Here is a 22042-nt window from a genome sequence, read left to right on the forward strand (position 1 = left end):
GAGATCGAATTTCTCTTGATTAAAGCTCATAATTTAAAATATGTATTTTATTTAATCATTTATATTCCATATCTCAATAATGAAACATTACAAATTAAAGTTAAAAAAAACTTTAATTAAATTTCAAAAATGGAATAAATTTGAAAAATATCTTATTTAAGTTGTTTAGAGAAATCTAAAAAATCCAACTTAAATATTTTTCAATCAATGACTTAATTAAATATTAACAATTAAGTGGTAACCACTTAATTTAGAAGATATTCCATTTTAAGTTTTCCATAATTATAAAATATCAACTTAAAAAAATATCCAAAGAATCTTAATAACCAATTCCTAAAATTCCTCAACTTAATTTTATAATAGGAAATTTAAAAGATATACAAATCTAAGTTGATTTGTTAGATATAACAAAATTTCAACTTAAATAGGAATATTTAATGAAATTATGAAATTAAGCTTCAGAAAGAATTTAGATGGTTATAATTCTATATTTAATTAAACACAAGAAAAATACATATAGTTTTCTAGAATATTATTCATCAAACTATGCTTTTCTTAAATTAATTTCAAGGAAAAAAGAAATTAATTATGTTACTAATCAATTTTATTAGGTCAAACTAATTTAATTAACCTAGCACAGTTATCCAAATCAGGCAAATGGGCCTTCACAATTGGGGTTGTTCATGTGAGGGGGGGCTGGGTTCAGTATGTCGTACCCACTTCTATGGCTCCCAACTCTCACACAAGGCCCAAAAGAGAGGAATTTAACCTTAAAATGAACAAGAGTCATACGTCAGCTCTATCACTTGGGGGGCACCTATACCTGTACAAAGCATTTGGTAAAAATAAAACAATCACAATCGCACGACAATTATATACAGAGAATGAAATTCATTAAGGATGACAAAAGCATGTAATACCGAGATTAAGAGCTTCCCGGTCAGCCCGTTGTCCAAAAAATAAAAAATAATTCCAAGTTTAAAGACCGCTTGGCCGGTCATATGTCTTAGAAAAGGCCCTGAGGCCGAATAAGATTATATATATATATAAAAGGAGATCAAAGAGAAGTGTTTAAACAGCTGGAGTCCCAGGCTCTTGGTTCTGTTCTTCTGGGACAACTGGAGAAGGAGGATCTGTTGTTTGAATGGGAGGAGCATCAGCAGTCTGACCGGAGGTTGAAGTAGCCACCTCGGTTCCACCATAAGCCACTTGGGCCGCGCAGTTTTCAAGGTACATGTCCTTAGCATCGCCCAAGTAGTCGAAGGTTGCCCGAGGATTAGCCTTCCAAAAATCAAAGAAGAGCTCGAGACCGGCTGTCTCCAAGGCATTGACCTTCTCCTTCAACCTATCCACCTCGGCCGAAAGCTCCCCCTCCTTCGCATTCTTTTCTTCCTTCATCCAAGAAGAACTGCTCGCAAAGAAGTCCTCTCATCTTAAAGATTGTTTACCTTAGTAGATAAGATCTCGATGGTCTCCTCAAAACGGTCAGCAACCTCGAGATCCTTAGTCAGCATAGTGATTTTCATCTTAGCGGCAAACAGCTTCTTGTTGGCTTCACCCAACTCCAACCGAACAGCTCCGGCTTTCGCCCTGGCTTCTTTAGCATCCTTCTTGACCAAGTCTGCCTCCGCCTTCAGGGTGTTGGACAGAGCCGCGTTCTTGGGAGCAGCAGACTTAGCCCAGGAGTAAGTGTAGGCCAACTTCAGAACGGCCTACACAAAAAGAAAAACTTTAGCATATTGGGCTAAGTGTGGAAGATTCAAGGGAATTATCAAAAAAGACTTACCCTGGTGAACTCCTTCAAAACTTCACCCACCAGCACATCCAAAGAAGAGTCATTGTCAGCACCAGCCAGTTCATGTAATGGGTCAGCATCTCCTTACCCTTTTTGGCCTATGGAAGCCCTGGCAAAGGTGGAGTTAGTACCCGTATGTTGGAATTATTTTACCATGATCTTAGATCTACTCACAAGTATGTTGATTTAACAACCTAAATATGAACTTCTAAAACGATAATAAATTAAACACATAAAAGTATGAGAAACCTTACATTGGGTGCAGCGGAATAATATGTCTCCTCCCACTCACATCTCTAACCCTTGATTCCTTTCTGTCGCAGAGTATAATCAAGATCTGAGCCCGAATGTCCTTCTTTGTTGACTCTGAATTCTACACAGCCTTCCTCACTATGATTGAGGTATTACTTGATGTCTGTGGGCACTACTATATAACTTAGAGGGTTTCAAAAAACATAGAAGAAAGAGAGAGAGAGAGAGAGTGGCGGCTTCAACAGGGATTTTGAGTGAAAGAAAATAATGTAAAAGTGTGTGTAAAACCTGAAGCCTTTACCTTCTATTTATAGAAGACCACATAGGGTTATGGTTGAATTACTTGGCATTAAAAAATGAAAAATAAATGAGAAAATGAAGCAAAGGTGGCCGGCTAAGCAATGTGCAAACAAGCCTTCCACTTTTCCAAATTTCCTTTTCCATCATTCCTAGTTTCCCATTTTGTCAAAAACTGCCAATTCTCTCTTTCAACCTCATAAATGTCAAATCTAATTATTTAATAATTATAATTAAATATCAAATATAATATTATCATTTATTTTATTTATTAATAAAACTAATCAAAGTTTCCCAATTAATAAATATACCCTTCAAACTCTCTATTTACTGTTTTGCCCTTAATAAGTGATAAATTCTCAAATAGACATAGTCTAACTTTGAGAATTATAATTGATTAATTAAAATCAATTAAATGAGTCTTACAAGTAATATTGTCTCAACTAGTGTCGGGACCATGGGTCTATATATCCGAGCTTCCAATAAGCAGATCAAGAATTTACAACTTAAATTCACTGACTTATTAATTCTTCGTTGAATACACGCATAGAACTTAGAATTGCACTCTCAGTTATATAGAACGCTCTATAATCCTAATTTGATCAATGATCCTCTATATGGATGATTTACACTGTAAAGGGATTTAATTACCGTAACACCCTACATTGTATTTTATCCTTAAAACACTTAACCCCGTATAAATGATATTTCAGCTAAGTGAAATGAGTACTCCACCATTTATTTTCGTTTGGCTAAGCTTGAAGGAAATCATCCTTTACTTTCTATTCGCCAGATAGAAGCTATAGATTCCATATTTATGTTAGCGCTCCCACTCAATTGCAATATCGTGTTCCCAAAATGTACGTATCACCCTGACCCAAAAGTAGGCTTAACTAACAAATCAAAGAACACGAATAATACTCTTGAGATTGAACCTAATCATATCAAGATTTAGATCATTTGATCTAGGATTAACTAAGTGATATTGAATTGAATAGATATTACGGTAAGTTTAATAAATCTATTTCAAAGTTTAATATCGGTCCATTCCAATGCATACTCCATGCATCCAACCCAAGCTTTACTTTAACCAATGTTCTAGAAAGAACATAGCATTTCTCCGAATGCAAGTAAACTCTGTTGTAGATTGTCATATCGGTAAAAACCCAGTGTTCTAATAAATCTAGGAATCTTTATTCACATAGTCATGTGTACTTTCCACTGTGTTGACAACACAATAAACACGATCAAGTATGTGAAAAGGGTTTGAATGAATTTATAAATCAAATAGACAAACAATTGATAAGGTGAACCAAAACATACACAAATGAATGAAAAATACTTCTGTTATTTTATTGATATTGAATAATCTAGATTACATTGAAATAGAGATTTATTTAGGGCATAAAACCCAACACCGTACCCATTCAGGATCACTCCTGACCAGTTCAGACCCAACCGTTGGTGGTCCAGACTCCTTGGACTTGGTAGCTTTTGGGGTAGAGGGGTTTGCAGCAGTCAGCTCCTCGAAAAGATCAATGACCTCCCCAGAAGGCCTCTTTCCTTTGAAGAGGACACCTCACGGCCCTTAGACTTCTTGGCCGGAGGAGAGGCGCTAGAGCTTCCGCCCATTCTCTTCGTTAGAGCGTCGAGCATCTGCCGAGACATGTCTACACAGACAAACATAGTATGGTTAGAAGATAGCCATCCGAAACACAAGGCATGAAAATCAAGAAGCTCGAAAACAAGATAAAGTAAAATGCAAGGTGACCGCCCAAACAAGACTCAGAAGTCCATCAAAAACATGACGGCTTTCCCTTTTCCGAACACGGGAGCAGATGGCCGAACAAGTGTAATGGGCTCCCTTATGTGAATTGCATGTTCAACAGGCCTGGGCGAGGCCGGGAGTTTCTTCTTCCTCTTCAGTTGAGTCACCTACTCTTCCTCAGCTTCATCTACAGGATTCAAGAGCTCCTGAGCATATTGCTTTGCCCTTGCACCTCCCTTCAACTGAGCCTCGCGCTTAAGTTGAATGAGTTCATCCTCCTTATGAGCTCGTTCAGTCCGGCCAGCACCAGATTTCCTCTTCTTCCCTGCCATGGACTTAGGAGTAAAGTCCTCGAGATAGAGCCCGTATTGGAAATATTTTACCAGGATCTAGATTTACTACCATGTATGTTTCATTAACATCCTAATATGAATTATAAAACAATAAAATAAACACATATAAACTTTAGGAAACTTTAGATTGGGTGCAACGGAATATAATGACTCCTTCCATTCAGATCTCTAGCCCTTGATTCCTTTCTGTAGCAGAACATAATCAAGATCTGAACTTGGATCTCTTTCTCTCCTTCTTTGATGCTGATTCTACTTCTTGTTGATAGGATACTACACAATCTTCCACACAATGATTGAGATACCACTTGATGTGTGTGGGCACTACTCATTCACTCAAGGCTATTTCGAAATTGAAGAGAAGAAAAGAGAAGAGAGGGGCGGCTAGGAATCAAGTTTTCTTTGAGAGAAAGTAAGATGCAAGTCATAGTTTCCTGAAGCCATCACTTTCTATTTACAGAATGCCATCTAGGTTTAAGTTAGAATTGTATGGCATTAAAATAATGAAAAATATAAATGGTAAATCCTATACAAAGTGGCTGGCCATATAAGGGATAATGGGCCTCACTTTGCAATTTTTCCATTTTGTTATTTTTCAATCCCATTTTCTCAAAAATGTCAATTTTCCAATTTTAACAATTTAAATGTCAATTCTAATTATTTAATAACTAAAAATTAATTATTAAATATTATTGTCATTTAATATATTTATTAATTAGACATATAAAGTCTCTTAATTAATAAATAAAACCTAGAATCTCTTTTCTTTACAATTTCGCCCTTGCTTAGTGAAAATTCATAAACTAGACATAGTCTAACTTTAGAATTATAATTGATTAATCAAAATCAATTAACTGAGTCTTACAAGCAGTATGGTCTAAACTAGTATGGGGACCATGGGCCTATATAACCGAGCTTCCAATAAGTTGAACCGAATTTACCAAGTAAATTCCCTAACTTATTGATTCCTTATTGAATCCACACTTAGAACTTGGAATTGCACTATCAGTCATATAGAACACTCTATATGTTCCACGATATAGATACGCTATTAGATATCCATTGTTATAATCCTAATTTGATCAATCACCCTCTAATAGATTATCTTTATTTAATAGGAACCAAATTACCGTTACACCTTCAATGTATTTTATCCTTAAAACACTTAGCTCTGTATCAATGATATTTCGGCGAAGTGAAATGAGATCTCCACCATTTATCTCTGTTTAGCCAAGCTCGAAGGATATCATCGTTTCACTTCTAAATTCCTATAGAAGTTATAGAGTCCATATTTATGTTAGCGCTCCCACTCAATTATACTATCATGTTCCCAAAATGTACGTATAACCCTGACCCAAAAGTAGGCTTAACTAAGAAATTAAAGAACATGTATAATACTCTTGAGATCGAACCTAACCATATGAGGATTAAGATCATTTGATCTAGGATCAACAGGTGATATTGAATTGAATAGATATTAAGATAAATTTTAACAAATCTAATCAAAGTTCAATATCGGTCCCTTCCGATGTATACTCCATACATCCGGTACTTGTAATCTTTGCCAATGCCCTGGAAAGGACATAACACTTATCCAAAGTGTAAGAATACCTATCACTGATTATCATGTCAGTCTAAATCCAGTGAACTGACAAATCAGGGAATAAACTTTTGAACATATAATTAAGATTATATTCTACTGTGCTGACAAAACTATAATCATTAACAAATTCATATGTTCTGGACTTAAATAGAATTCATACATTATATGTATATAATCATGAAATAAATCATGTGAACCATGCAACATAAAATGTTATTTCTGATCTTTATTAATAAGTAAATCTGATTATATTGAAATGAGTTTTATTTAGGGCACAAACCCCAACAAACTCCCACTTCCACTAATATTAAACAAAATGTGCATTTCAAATAATCTCAACACCTTGATATACAAATCAAGTGTAGTAGTAGTATACTCCTCGTAATATGATCTGATAGGTTGAATTAACCACAACCTTTTCTCCACCATTACTCTTCCTTAATCACAAAGTCCTTGATATTATGAAATTCCTCTCTATATGTCTACTCTCTTGGGATACTGGATTCTATACTTTTGGCAACTACTTTTTGGTCAATCAGGAAATAACACTAGTAGTTAACACAAGTTGGGACAAATGTATTGAACTTTCCTTAGACTGAATAAGTACCTTTCCTGCATCTTTAACATTCAGTCTCTCTCTGGTAGACTAAGAGACTTCAGATAGGTTTTTACACTTCTCCAAAATCACTACTCCACCCCCAGAGTAATCACCATCTTATCAGTAGACTTTCTAGCACAAAGGCAAGTCTCGAAATCTGATGTGGTGTAGTCTAAGAGTTTTAAACACACCCTTATCGACTAACATATAGTTACTCTTCTTAATCTTAAGATTTACTTGATTGTCTTCCAATGTTCCTCTCCTGGATTAATCTGATACCTACTCATTACTCCCACTCAACAACAGGTGTCTGGTCTAAGGCATACTAAAGCATATCTGAGACCTCTCATTGTTGATTTAAAGAATTCTTTCATGGCTTTATCTTTTCTGGAATAGTTGAGACTTTCCTTAGATAAATAAATTCTATGCCTAGAAGTCGAGAAGCTTCTATAGATTGCAATTAGAAAGAAAATGCTTCAGCATCTTACTAAAGTAAGTTGCTTGCATTAGAGTAAGTAATTACAAGGTATACCACAAGCCATAGGTTTAGATAAACTCAAACCTATAATACTAGGAACAGGAAGTCTTGTTAAGTCCATTGAATAGACTTATACAGGAAAATTTCCATTCTTGTCCTTGTAATAAAAAACTTTAGGTTATTCCATGTGAATGGATCAAACAATAGTTCTATTGGCTTTTCTTCTTACTTTCTTATCTTGACAATCCATTACTTGTTTAAACTCACAATGGATTTTAATCACTAGTGTCTTCCAAGTCATAATAAGGTGAGTTCCTAGAAACCCTCCCACTACGACAATGTACCGTGAATTATGTCTAAGAAAACTAAATGGTATTAACCTCTTCGGTTGTGTCAAGACAACAGAGGCAGTGGGATCATCATATGTTGAATAAGATAATAGAACACTTTTGGAATCAAAAAATATATCTCATTTAATTGCTACTTTATTTTCAGACTTAGTCATTTTCTTAGAAAAGTAGTATTTGTTTAAACAAACACTTTCTTATCTATTGACTATGGGATATTCCACCCGTAATCACTTAGGATAGCTAACAAACATGAAAACCATGGTTAACAGTTCTAGCTTTTCTTAAGATTTCGATTAGGTCATCCATGAATCTAGTAATGGTTTACACTAAGTATCCAACCATTGTTTCATTCTGAAATTGTATTACCATAGAAGGACTTAGGCAACGACTTGTAACTAATCAATATGCAACTCGAATTTGTGGGGAGGTAAGTTTGGACATAATTCAAAATCAACTTAATGATCTTTGAACTGCATATCTACTAACTATTTCTCCACCCCTATCAGTTCGCAAGATCTTTAGCCACTTACCTTAATGCTTTTTCACCATTGCTAGAAATTCATGAAATTTTTCAAACATTTCAAATTTCTTTTGCATAAGGTAACATCTAGAGTGATCGTTTTAAGAATACAACGAAAACTCATATCCACCCCTCAATGTACATCCATCTGCGAATAAGATGAACTACTTCAGTGGATATAGGCATATTAAATCTTTGCAGAGATTGATCTTGTCAAAACCACTATGAACAAGATACAAATGCCATAAAAAAATGTGGTTGTAGTCTTTTGATGACTTAGGTTTAGTTACATTAAAGAGTTCTTAGAATAGTGCAAGTGGATCGTGGTCACAGAATACTAAACGCATATTCCATACAGTTTGAATCCATTGATAGAAAATGGTTATTAAACACTTTTGAAAGTGAAACTGTATTGTAAAAATTTTTTATTTGGAATCTAAAATTTTAAGTCAAAAACTTAAATTTATACCAAATATAATGAGTAATTCTTTCTTGGACCACCACTACTAATTTAACTCTAAGTCTGATTTGCCCATACAAATAGGAGATTTCTAAGATTGAGGATTTATATCATTTTGGGATAGAATTTCAGGAATTTAATCATATGCATCATTTAATTTCTTAAGAGAAAATATAGAATGACATGAAATGATTTATAGACCATTCATCCAATGATATGTTATTGAGCTAATTTTCAATGAATAAGCTAAGAGGAATTAGGATAATTTCGTATTTAAATAAGAATCCAACGATGCTCTGATTAGAGAGAGTCAAAGTAATCTTATTTATACAATCTTCTTGTTTCATATTGTAAATACTAGTCTAAGGTGTCATCAATTGATGAACAGCTAGGTGATGCATTTACAATATTTATCTTTCGAGATCTAAGTCCCCTTAGAACAACAAACCATGTTAGACCAACAATGAAGATTCAAAATTAAACTACAATTGAATAATAGAAAATAACATGGTTCAATATAAATTCATACACAATTTAGAAATTATTAAACATATAGCAAGTAGGAATGACAAGTGAAATACTAAAACATACAATCCTAAATAATTTCTAAGGTCTTCAACAAACTGATATCAGTGTCCCGTTTAGGCGAGAGTCAGCGATACCATCCATTGAATAGAGTTGTCAGCTCATCTAAAATGATAAACATTCTAGCAACCTTTTATTCGATCAAGATTGGAATCCAACGTTGTCCCGTTTAGGCGAGAATCAAGGCTATTCTATCTTATGAGCTTCCACCATTGTTTCATACTTTTGTAAGTCAAATACAGTCGCCACCATTAGGGTGATCAATACTATATAAAACACTCACAAATAATATTATCTTTTGAGATTCTACGGCGTTAAATTGCTAATGAACGTTCCTCCATTAGGGAGGATTACTCACTAAAACAAGAACTATGTAGAACCAACAATGGAGATCAAATGTCCTAATAATAATAAATCTCATTATTTAAAGAAAGTTGTATTTTCTTCTAATATTTATTTTAATCAATTTATTTTAAATATATATATATATATTTAATTAAAATTTCCAATTTAGAAAGAAAAATTCTAAATATAAATTTAATTTAATATTTATAAATTATACTTAGATGGATATGAAAATAACATGAATTATTTGTTGGAAATATTTTACCAGGATCTAGATTTACTAACAAGTATGTTTCATTAACATCCTAATATGAATTCTAAAACAATGAAATAAACACATATAAAGTTTAGGGTACCTTACATTGGGTGCAGCGGAATATAATGACTCCTTCCGTTCCGATCTCTAGCCCTTGACTCCTTTCTGTAGCAGAACATAATCAAGATCTGAACCTGGATCTCTTTCTCTCCTTCCTTTGATGTTGATTCTCCTTCTTGTTGTTTGGAATCTCCTACAGTCTTACACAATATGATTGAGATACCACTTGATATGTGTGGGCACTACTCTATCACTCAAGGATTTTGAAATTGAAGAAGAAAAGAGGAGAGAAAGTGGTTCGGCTATAGAGAAAAGAATAGGAGGCTCAAATTTCATCTGACAAAGTTAACAAAGTTAAGTGTGAATGAGAGCTATCACTATCTATTTATAGGTAACCACCTATGTTTAAGTTAGAATTATTTGGCATTAAAATAATATAAAAATAAATGATAAAAGCCTACAATAGTGGTCGGCCTGGGCTTTGGATAATGGACCTCACTTATGCAATTTTTATGTTTTATCATTTCTTCATCTCATTTTCTCAAAAACGCCAATTTTCAAATTCAACCATTTAAATGCCAATTCTAATTATTTAATAACTAAAATTAATTATTGAATAATATTTTCATTTAATATATTTATAATTAGACATATAAAGTCTCTTAATTAACAAATAAAACCTAGAATCTCTTTTCTTCACAATTTTTCCCTTGCTTAGTGAAAATTCATAAACTAGACATAGCCTAATTTTATAATTATAATCGATTAATCAAAATCAATTAACTGAGTCTTACAAGCAGTATGGTCTCAACTAGTATGGGGACCATGGGCCTATATAAACTGAGCTTCCAATAAGTCGAACCGAATTTACCAAGTAAATTCCGTAACTTATTAATTCCTTATTGAATCCACACTTAGAACTTGGAACTGCACTTTCAGTCATATAGAACGCTCTATATGCTCCACGATATAGATACGTTATTAGTTATCCATTGTTATAATCCTAATTTGATCAATGACCCTCTAATAGATGATCTACATTGAATAGGCACTAAATTACCGTTACACCTTCAATGTATTTTATCCTTAAAATACTTAGCTCCGTATAAATGATATTTCAGGGAAGTGAAATGAGATCTCCACCATTTATCTCTGTTTAGCTAAGCTCGAAGGATATCATCGTATCACTTCTAAAATCCTATAGAAGATATATACTCCATATTTATGTTAGCGCTCCCACTCAATTATACTATCATGTTCCCAAAATGTACGTATCACCCTGACCTAAAAGTAGGCTTAACTAACATATCAAAGAACATGTATAGTACTCTTGAGATCGAACCTAATCATATCAGGATTAAGATCATTTGATCTAGGATCAACGGGTGATATTGAATTGAATAGATATTATGGTAAATTTTAATATATCTAATCAAAGTTCAATATCGGTCCCTTCCGATGTATATTCCATACATTTGATACTGGTAAACTTTGCCAATGCCCTGGAAAGGACATACCACTTATCCAAGGTGTAAGAATACCAATCGCTGATTATACCATGCCATTCTAAATCCAGTGTTCTGACAAATCAGGGAATAAATTTTCAAACATATAATTTAAGATTATATTCCACTATGTTGACAACACTATAATCATTAACAAATTCATATGTTCTGGACTTAAATAGAATTCGTACATTATGTATATATAATCATGAAATAAATCATGTGAACCATGCAACATTAAATGTTATTTCTGATCTTTATTAATAAGTAAATCTGATTATATTGAAATGAGTTTTATTTAGGGCATAAAACCCAACAAACTCCCACTTGAACTAATAAAAAACAAAATGTGCATTTAAAATAATCTCAATACCTTCACTACTACAAACAAAGGCTTTTAATCCCGGTTTTTAAGGCCTTTTATCCCGGTTTTCGCTAAAATAAAAACCGGGATATATGCCAGTGGGATAAAAAGTTTTTAAAAAACTGGGATAAAAGGGGGACTTTTTATCCCGGTTATTTCATAAAAACCGGGATAAAAGGGGGACTTTTTATCCCGGTTTTTATGAAATAACCGGGATTAAAAGTAAAAAATAAAATAAAAAAAATAAACCCAAAAAAAATTATATTAGTTCCTTGAAATAATTTTTACAATTAGATTCCAAATATTTACATCAAAATATACAAATTAATACACCATCAAAATGAACCTAGAAGCACCGTGACCGACGAATGGCCACAGATCAGCTCTGTCAACCTAAGAAAAGAAAGAAGGAGAGAGATCATGTTGACTGAGAATCAGAGTTTTAGCAAAAAAAATTAGAACAAGATAAAAAAAAAATACTTGAAGGTTTTTGAGGGTATGGGGCTCAGATTTGCCCTCCGTTGGGTCGTCCGTGGCTGGAGAAAGGCGGCTGGACGAGCTGGTCCTTCATGCAACGGAAGAGAGAACATGGAGAGAGAGAGAGAGAGAGAGAGAGAGTGAGAGAGAGAGAGAGAGAACGAAGGAAGAGAGAGCATGGAAAGGAGAGAGAGCAGCAGAGAAAGAACATGGAGTGAGAGAGAGAGCCTTCGAAGCTGGAGAAAGAGAGAACGGCGGAAGACACAACATAAATGAAACCCTAAACCTAAATGTTCTTTATATATGCGCAACTATAAAAAAAAAGGACTTTTTATCCCGGTTTTTACATAAAAACCGGGATAAAAAGTCTCACTTAAAATGCTAAGGTTGCGTTTGGCAAATGCTTTAAAATTTCCTTTCCAACACCTTTTTTTGTGCGATTGCCAAACAAGGCCCTTGTTCCTATCTTTTATTTAAGGTTCCAAATGTAAAAGTGGGATCAAAAGTTTTTATCCCACTTTTTATTTTTTCAAATGTAAAAAGTGGGATAAAAAGTCCATTTTGTTGTAGTGCTTGATATACAAATCATGTGTAGTAGTAGTATACTCGTCGTAATAGGATCTGACAGGTTGAATTAACCCCAACCTTTTCTCCACCATTACTCTTCCTTAATCACAAAATCCTTGATAAAGTGAAATTCCTCTCTATATCTCTACTCTATAGGGATACTGGATTCTATACTTTTGGCACAAGTTGGAACAGTGCCACAAATGTATAGAAATTTCCTTAGACTGAATAAGTACCTTTCCTGCAACTTTAACATTCAGTCATTCTCTGGTAGACTAAGAGACTTCAGATAGGTTTTTACACTTCTCCAAAGTCACTACTCCACCCCCAGAGTAATCACCATCTTATTAGCAGACTTTCTAGCACAAAGGCAAGTCTCGAAATCTGATGTGGTGTAGTCTAAGAGTTTTAAACTCACCCTTATCGACTAACATATAGTTCCTCGTCTTAATCTTAAGATTTACTTGATTGTCTTCCAATGTTCCTCTCATGGATTAATCTGATACCTACTCATTACTCCCACTCAACAGTAGGTGTCTGGTCTAAGGCATACTAAAGCATATCTGAGACCTCTCACTGTTGATTTAAAGAATTCTTTCATGACTTTATCTTTTCTGGAATAGTTGAGACTTTCCTTAGATAAATAAATTCTATGCCTAGAAGTCGAGAAGCTTCTATAGATTCCCATTAGAAAGAAAATGCTTCAGCATCTTACTAAAGTAAGTTGCTTGCATTAGAGTAAGTAATTACCAGGTATACCACAAGACGTAGGTTTAGATAAACTCAAACCTATAATACTAGGAACAGGAAGTCTTGTTAAGTCCATTGAATAGACTTATACAAGAAAATTTCCTTTCTTGTCCTTGTAATAGAAAACTTTAGGTTATTTCATGTGAATGGATCAAAAAATAGTTCTATTGGCTTTTCTTCTTACTTTCTTATCTTGACAATCCATTACTTGTTTAAACTCACAATGGATTTTAATCACTAGTGTCTTCCAAGTCATAATAAGGTGAGTTCTTAGAAACCCTCCCACTACGACAATGTACCGTGAATTATGTCTAAGAAAACTAAATGGTATTAACCTCTTCGGTTGTGTGAAGACAACAAAGGCAGTGGGATCATCATATGTAGAATAAGATGATAGAACACTTTTGGAATCAAAAAAAATATCTCATTTAATTGCTACTTTATTTTCAGACTTAGTCATTTTCTTAGAAAAGTAGTATTTGTTTAAACAAACACTTCCTTATCTATTGACTATGGGATGTTCCACTCCTAATCACTTGGAATAGCTAACAAACATGCAAACCATGGTTAACAGTTCTAGCTTTTCTTAAGATTTCGATTACGTCATCCATGAATCTAGTAATGGTTTACACTACGTACCCAACCATTCGATCATTCTGAAATTGTATTACCATAGAAGGACTTAGGAAACGACTAGTAACTAATCATCAATATGCAAATTGAATTTTAGGGAGGTAAGTTAGGATATAATTCAAAAATGAACTTAATGATCTTTGAACTCCTTATCTACTAACTATTTCTAAACCCCTATCAGTTTGCAAGATCTTTAAGCACTTACCTTAATGGTTTTTCACCATTGCTAGAAATTCATGAAATTTTTCACACATCTCAAATTTCATTGCATAAGGTATAATCTAGAGTGATCATTTTAAGAATACAATGAAAAACTCATATCCACCCCTGAATGTGTTGGAATATTTATTTTACCAGGATATTAGATCTACTCACAAGTATGTTGTTTAAACACCCTAAATATGAACTTTCTAAAACGATAAATTAAACACATATAAAGTTAAGAAAACCTTACATTGATGCAGCGGAATTAATGTCTCCTTCCACTCAGATCTCTAACCCTTGTATCCTTTCTGTAGCAGAGTATAATCAAGATCTGAGCCCGAATGTCCTTCTTCTTCAAGTTTGATCCTTCACAATCTTCCAATCTACGATTGAGTTACTACTTGTTGTGTGTGGGCACTTACTCTTTCACTAGGGTCGAAATAGATGAAGGAGAAAAGAAGAGAGAGGGTTTCGGCCAGGTATAGAAAGTGGGGAAAGCTCAGTTTTTCTGAAGAGAGAAATTTCTGTCAGATTACTAATGAAAGCATGTTTTGTGACTGAGCCATCACTTTCTATTTATAGGCAACTACTAGGTTTAGGTTAGGAATTATTTGGCATTAAAATAATGAAAATATTAATTGAAAAACCCTTGATAAGTGGCCGGCCATGGTGTTATAGTGGGCCCCACTTGATTTTGCAGTTTTATTAAATTTTATCTCTATTTTCTCAAAAAAGTCAATTTTCCAATTCTAACCTTTTAAATGCCAAAACTAATTATTTAATAACTAAAATAGATTATTAAATAATATTTTCATTTAATTTAATTATTAATTAGACATATAAAGTCCATTAATAAATAAATAAACCTAGAAACTCTTTTCTTTACAATTTCACCCCTGCTTAGTGAAAATTCATAAAATTAGACATAGTCTAACTTTAGAATTATAATTGATCAATCACGAATCAATTAATGAGTCTTACAAGCAGAATATTCTCAACTAGAATGGGGACCATGGATCTATATGCTGAGCTTCCAATAAGTGAACCAAATTTACCAAGTAAATTCCTACTTATTAATTCTTCGTTGAATCCACTCTTAGAACTTAGAATTGCACTCTCAGAGTTATATAGAGCATATTGTATGTTCCACGATATCAATATGCTATCTCATTTAACCATTGTTATAATCTTATTGTGATTTAAAGATCCTCTATATAGATGATCTACATCGAGATGGGATTTCTTTACCGTTCTCACCCCTCAATGTATTTTGCCCCTTAAAACACTTAGCTACCTGTAAATGGTGTTTAGTGATCTAATGATTAGTCAGTTAAACAAGAGCTCATCCATTTACTTCTATTTGCTAAGCTCAAAGGGAATCATCACTTGACTTCTATACACCAGTAGAAGCTATAGATTCCATATTTATGTTCAGCACTCCCACTCAATCATACTATCATGCTCCCAAAATATACGTATCACCCTGACCCAAAAGTAGGCTTAACTAATAAATCAAATAACATGAATAGCACTCCTGAGTTGAGCCTAAGCATATCAGGATTTAGATTCTTTTAATCATAAGATCAACTACTGATATTGACTTGGAAAGATATGTATAACGGTAAGTTTGTAATATTTTAACTTAGTTGCAATATCGGTCCAGTCCAATGTATATTCCATACATTCGAAACTAGTATACTTTACTAATGTCCTGGAAAGAACATAACACTTACTCCAAGTGTAAGTACACATCATCGTTGATTATCACATTAGTGTAAATCCAATAACACTGATGAAACAGGGACCAAATCTTTTGATTCATATGATCACAATCACATTCCACTGTGTTGACGATACTGTAATTGTGAATAAACATATGATCTGGATTTAACTGATTTTGTGTGTAATAGTAATAAACATATTTAAACCATTAGCATGTAGAATTCATGCAAACATCAATCACTTCAAAATTCTTATATTGATAACTAATCAGATTGTAAAGAGTTTTATTTAGGGCATAAAACCCAACAAACTCCCACTTGCACTAATATAAAACAAACTGTGCAAATAGGTCAATCTGATGTCTTGATCTTCAGATCAAGTGTAGTATATTTGAATCCACCCAAACTTTTGGAAACTAGTTCATAAAAACTCTTATGAAACATTCTTTACTTATCAAGGGATACTGAAATCTTTACTGTTTTGAAAGTACATCTGAATTAACAGAAGACATATCTCTCATATTTTAAAATATGGAATTGAGATAATACAGTGTAGACTTTTCTTCAGTGATATAACTTTCTGGTATTTTCGAATACACCAAGTTACAATTCTTCTCTGGTAGAGCTTGAATTATTATTCAATAATTCCTCCACCCCCAAAGTAAGCACCATCTCATAGAAATTCGAAATTAGATGGTGAGATACAAGGATAACTGATACACAGTTCCTTAATCTCTGACATATAGATCACTTTCATAAATCTTTCTTGAATATCTTCTAATGTTCCCTATTTGATTACATCTCAGATAGCTCCCACTCAATAGCAGATGTCTGGTTAAATAATACTTTTAACCTCTGTTTGTTTAGAGAGTTATCTAGTTGTGACTTTTGTATTAGTCTGAAACATTATGTTAAGACTAAGTCATCAACATAGCAGACTAGTATTTGAAGTGAAAAATACATGCCAGAGATAAAGTAATCAAAATTAAGATACCATAAAATTTCATGAGGATTAAGAATTCATAGTTCAAGTCATTCGAATAGACTGAACTAGAGTTCTTTATCTTATTCTCATAATTCTGATAAGCTATACATATCCATGTGAATGGTTAGATTTGCTTTTCAGTAGTGTTCTTGAGTACCTATCACAAGTATCAACCTGATGAAGATGGGTATAGAACTTTAAAATTCTCCCACTCAATTAAGGTAGTGTGAAACTTTAACAATGAACTTTCATAGGTATCAAACTTTTACTTACAACAGTAAAATGAAATGGAACATACAATCAAGATCAAGAATTTATATTGACAATAGCTGACTTATTATATTACTTCCATGTTTAAAGAAGATATGTGTTACATAGGGAATTGTGGAATATGCTCCACCCTAAGAATATACATATAGGGTACCTGTGGATAACCTCCAACCCTAAGTATATAGAGATTATGATCCACCCCTAAAGGTTGTAAAGATCATGATTCTCTTAGTGTGATAGAGTTTATGTGGAGTTAAATACTATCCAGAGTTCATTAGATATAAAAGATCGTTGAACTGCATAGTTTTCTTAACTTTTTTCCACCCCTATCAGATCAATAGATCTTTTTATTAAACAAATTCTTAATAATTGTATTGGAACGAACAATTATTAATAAACATAGAAATAATTTCTAGTGTTTATATATAATATAACTCTATGAAGAGTTGTAAATATTATAGAATTTGCATCAATAATAAAAACACTTAAACATACAAACATACAAATATAATGTGGTAATAGTTGATGAAGATAAAATAAATGAAGCTCAATCTCATAAATTGCAATGGTGATTTCGAAAATAAAGAAACTTTATTAATAATAAATTAAAAAAAATGTATTGCAACAATATGAGAAAAACAGGGATAAATATCCCTAACTAAAATTTGAAATCCAAATTGTCTTTAAAATAAAACAATTAATTCAAAAATAAATTGAAGAGCTTCATCTTCATCTGGACGATTTCACCCTTTGGTCCAGCTTTCTGATCCAACTCAATTGAGTTCAAGTAGCTTGGCCTATAAGAAGAAGAAAATAAATAAACAAAGTTAGTCCAGAATCATAAATCCAATTGGATAACAATTCACTAAAACTCTTAAAGTTTATTAATGGAATACCTTGTTTCTTTGCAAGAAGTTTAGGACACTGGGGTTTCCAATGACCTTTCTCATTGCAGTAGAAACACTTTCCTTTAAGTGTAGCATCACCAGAAGGAACAGCCTTTTTACTCTTCATGGCTTTTGTTCGCTTCTTGGTGTTGTTCCACTTCTTCTTCGATTTGGGCTTTGAAGCAGAGGCAACATTTGCTTCAGGTTTCATCGTCCCATTACCATTTCCAGGATTATGAGGTTTACTCCCTTTCTTCTTGTGTCCTCCAATCAAATTTTCATAAGTTTGAAGGTCATTGACTAATTCATGAAAGTCAATTTCCTTCTTATTCATGACATAATTGGATGTATATGGTAGAAATGCTGGAGTTAGGCTATTCAAGATAAGACTTACTTGAGTAGCACTGTCCATTTCAGCACCATGATCCTGGGCTTCTTGGAAATAACTTGACATTAGGAGAACATGGTCACACACGTTTTGATGAGGTTCCATCCGTGCATTAATGTACTTCTTAGTCGCGTCAAAGCGTGACCGAAGTGATGCCTGTTGGAAATTATTTTACCAGGATCTTAGATCTACTCACAAGTATGTTTATTAACATCCTAAATAAGAACTTTCTAAAACGATAAATTAAACACATATAAAGTTTAAGAAACCTTACATTAGGTGCAGAAGAATTAAATGACTCCTTCCATTCAGATCTCTAACCCTTGAATCCTTTCTGTAGCAGAGTATTATCAAGATCTGAACCTGGATCTCTTTCTCTGAATCCTTGATGTTGAATCTCCTTTTCTGATGATCTTTCTTCACGATCTTCCTCACTATGATTGAGGTATTGCTTGATGTGTGTGGGCACTACTCTAATCACTAAGGTAATTTCGAAATTCAAAGGAAGAAGCAAGAGAGAGAGAGTGGGGGCTAGAGAAGAGAGAGTGGAGGCTAGGTTTTTCTGATTCAGAAAGTGTGTTTTTCCTGAAGCCTTCACTATCTATTTATAGCATTCCACTAGGGTTAGATTTGAATTATATAGCATTAAAATAATGAAAAAATCAACTTAAAAAACTACAATAGGTGGCCGACCATGGCTTTAATGGATTGGGCCTTGCTTTTTGCAATTTTGCAATTTTAACACCTTTTGTATCTGATTTTCTCAAAAATGCCAATTTCCTAATTCAACCATTCAAATGCCAATTCTAACTATTTAATAACTATAAATAATTATTAAATAATATTGTCATTTATCATATTTATTAATTGAACCATACAAAGTATCATAATTAACAAATATGCCCCTATTAACTCTTTCTTTACAATTTCGCCCTTACTTAGTGAAAATTTCACAAATAGACATAGTCTAATTTGTGAATTATAATTGATTAATCAAAATCAATTACATGAGTCTTACAAATAATATTATCTCAACTAGTGGGGGGACCATGGGTCTATATAACCGAGCTTCCAATAAGTAGATCAAGAATTTAGCACTAAAATTCACTAACTTATTAATTCTTCGTTGAATCCACGCATAGAACTTAGAATTGCACTCTCAGTATATAGAATGCTCTATATGTTCCACCATATAGACACATCATTAGTTATCCATTGTTATAATCCTAATGTGATCAATGATCCTCTATATGAATGATCTACACAGTAAAGGGATTAAATTACCGTAACACCCTACTATGTATTTTATCCTTAAAACACTTGACCCCGTATAAATGATATTTCAGCTTATGTGAAATGAGATCTCCACCATTTATTTTCGTTTGGTCAAGCTCGAAGGAGATCATCTTTTGCTTACTATTTGCCAGATAGAAGCTATAGATTCCATGTTTATGCTAGCGCTCCCACTCAATTGCACTACCGTGTTCCCAAAAAGTATGTATCACCCTGACCTAAAAGTAGGCTTAACTAACAATTTGAGGAACACGAATAGCCTTTCAAGATTGAGCCTAATCATAACAGGATTAAGATCATTTGATCTAGGATCAACTTGGCGATATTGACTTGAATAGATTTTACGGTAAGTTTAATTAAATCTAAGTCAAAGTTCAATATCGGTCCCTTCCGATGCATACTCCATGCATCCAACCTGAGCCTTACTTTAACCAATGTTCTGGAAAGAACATAGTATTTCTCCAAATACAAGTAAACTCTTGTTGTAGATTATCATATCAGTAAAACCCTGTGTCTGATAAATCTAGGAAACTTTATTCACATAGTCATGTTTACTTTCCAATGTGATGACAACACAATAAACATGATCAAGTATGTGAAAAGGGTTTAAGATGAATTTATAAATCAATTAGACAAGCAATTGATAAAGTGAGCCAAAACATACACAAATGAATGAAAAATACTTCTGTTTCTTTATTGATGTTGAATAAAATAGATTACATTGAAAAGGAGTTTTATTTAGGGCATAAAACCTAACAAACTCCCACTTGCACTAATATAAAACTAATTAGTACATATCAATTAATCCTAAATTCTGACGGTGCTTTTCAAAGGCTGTCACGACCAAGACTTTGGTAAATGGATCAACCAGGTTGTCCTCTGTGTCAACTTTCTCAACTAGTACATCCCCTCTTGCCACGTATTCTCTGATAATGTGATACTTCCTTTCAATGTGTTTGCTTCTCTTGTGGCTTCGAGGTTCTTTACTGTTTGCTATTGCTCCATTGTTATCACAGAGTAGTACCAGAGGCTTTTCCATTCCAGGAACAACTCCTATGCTGGTGAAGAACTTTCTTAGCCAGACAAGTTCTTTAGCAGCTTCAGCTGCTGCTATGTATTCAGCTTCCATAGTTGAGTCCGATATCGAGGTTTGTTTAGCACTTCTCCAAACCACTGCTCCACCCCCAAGAGTAAACACCATCCCAGATGTAGATTTCCTGTCTTCAAGACTTGTCTGGAAATCTGAATCAGTGTAGCCTATGGGATTTAAAGCACCACCCTTGTAGGCTAACACAAGATTCCTTGTACTCTTTAAGTATTTCAGAATATACTTAACTGCATTCCAATGTTCTAGTCCTGGATAAGCCTGATACCTGCTCACGATTCCAACAGCATAACAGATGTCAGGTCTAGTGCACAACATTGCATACATTAGACTTCCAACTGCAGAGGCATAGGGAATATTTGCCATGTCCTCTATCTCTTGAGGATCAGTCGGTGACTGTTCCTTAGATAGACGAATACCATGTATAGAGGGCATGTTTGCCCCATTGGCATTGTTCATGAAGAATCTCTCTAAGACTTTTGTTATAGTGAGATTTCTCTCACCTAGAAACTCGAGACAAGACTCCTATTTAAAGGACACGTGTATTCAGATTTCCAATGAAAGCTGAAATGTCCGTGAGAGACTTTTTGAAGTTTAGACGTCGCCCAGGATAAAACCAGCGAAGATACTACGAGTACGACCTAAGTCGAACCACGTAACCGTAATTCACGTTATGCAGGATAGATCCAACTCGCATGTGTCAGAACATGTGCGAGTATCCCCTCTATATTTCTGCGAAAGCATAGAGACCAACTCTCTATGATGCAAATTAGTCCCAACGACCCAATAGCCTTAACAAACCGATATAAATTCACATGTCTAGGTCCAATCAGCTCGACATGCGATGTCAATCAGAGGCGATTACCTAAGGGCGCAAACGTTCCAAACGTTAACAAACGGGACATGAACAGTCAACTCGCAGGTGCGTAAGACGCATACGTTGGTGGACTTAGTAACTGTCATGCATTTATTAATGTTAACGTTGTTTGGGTTTAATTATTGCAATTCAATATGTAAATAATGGATTAACAATGAATGTGATCCTTATGTAACCGATTGGACACCTACTTTGTATATAAAGGGGTGATCCACCATGAAAATGGACCTACGAATCCTTTGCTACAGTGGACTAAGCAGATCACAATCTGACTGAACCACTATAATTCTTTGTCTTAT

At 33.8% G+C, this 22042-nt stretch overlaps 1 protein-coding gene across 1 annotated transcript; it reads right to left on the reverse strand.

Annotated features, from left to right (window-relative positions):
* Positions 1 to 20420: 20420 nt before the first annotated feature.
* LOC133029741 (secreted RxLR effector protein 161-like) lies at positions 20421 to 21270 on the reverse strand. Its single transcript, XM_061101903.1, has one exon. It carries the CDS (start codon positions 21230 to 21232, stop codon positions 20549 to 20551), a length of 684 nt encoding a protein of 227 aa, XP_060957886.1. The 5' UTR covers positions 21233 to 21270; the 3' UTR covers positions 20421 to 20548.
* Between the last annotated feature and the right edge of the window lie 772 nt (positions 21271 to 22042).

This window comes from Cannabis sativa, chromosome 1 (assembly GCF_029168945.1).
Source record: "Cannabis sativa cultivar Pink pepper isolate KNU-18-1 chromosome 1, ASM2916894v1, whole genome shotgun sequence".
Lineage (NCBI taxonomy): Eukaryota > Viridiplantae > Streptophyta > Magnoliopsida > Rosales > Cannabaceae > Cannabis > Cannabis sativa.

Bases quoted from the DNA above. Each gene is read 5' to 3' on its own strand.
- LOC133029741 (XM_061101903.1), bottom strand. From the start codon at position 21,232: ATGGCAAATATTCCCTATGCCTCTGCAGTTGGAAGTCTAATGTATGCA.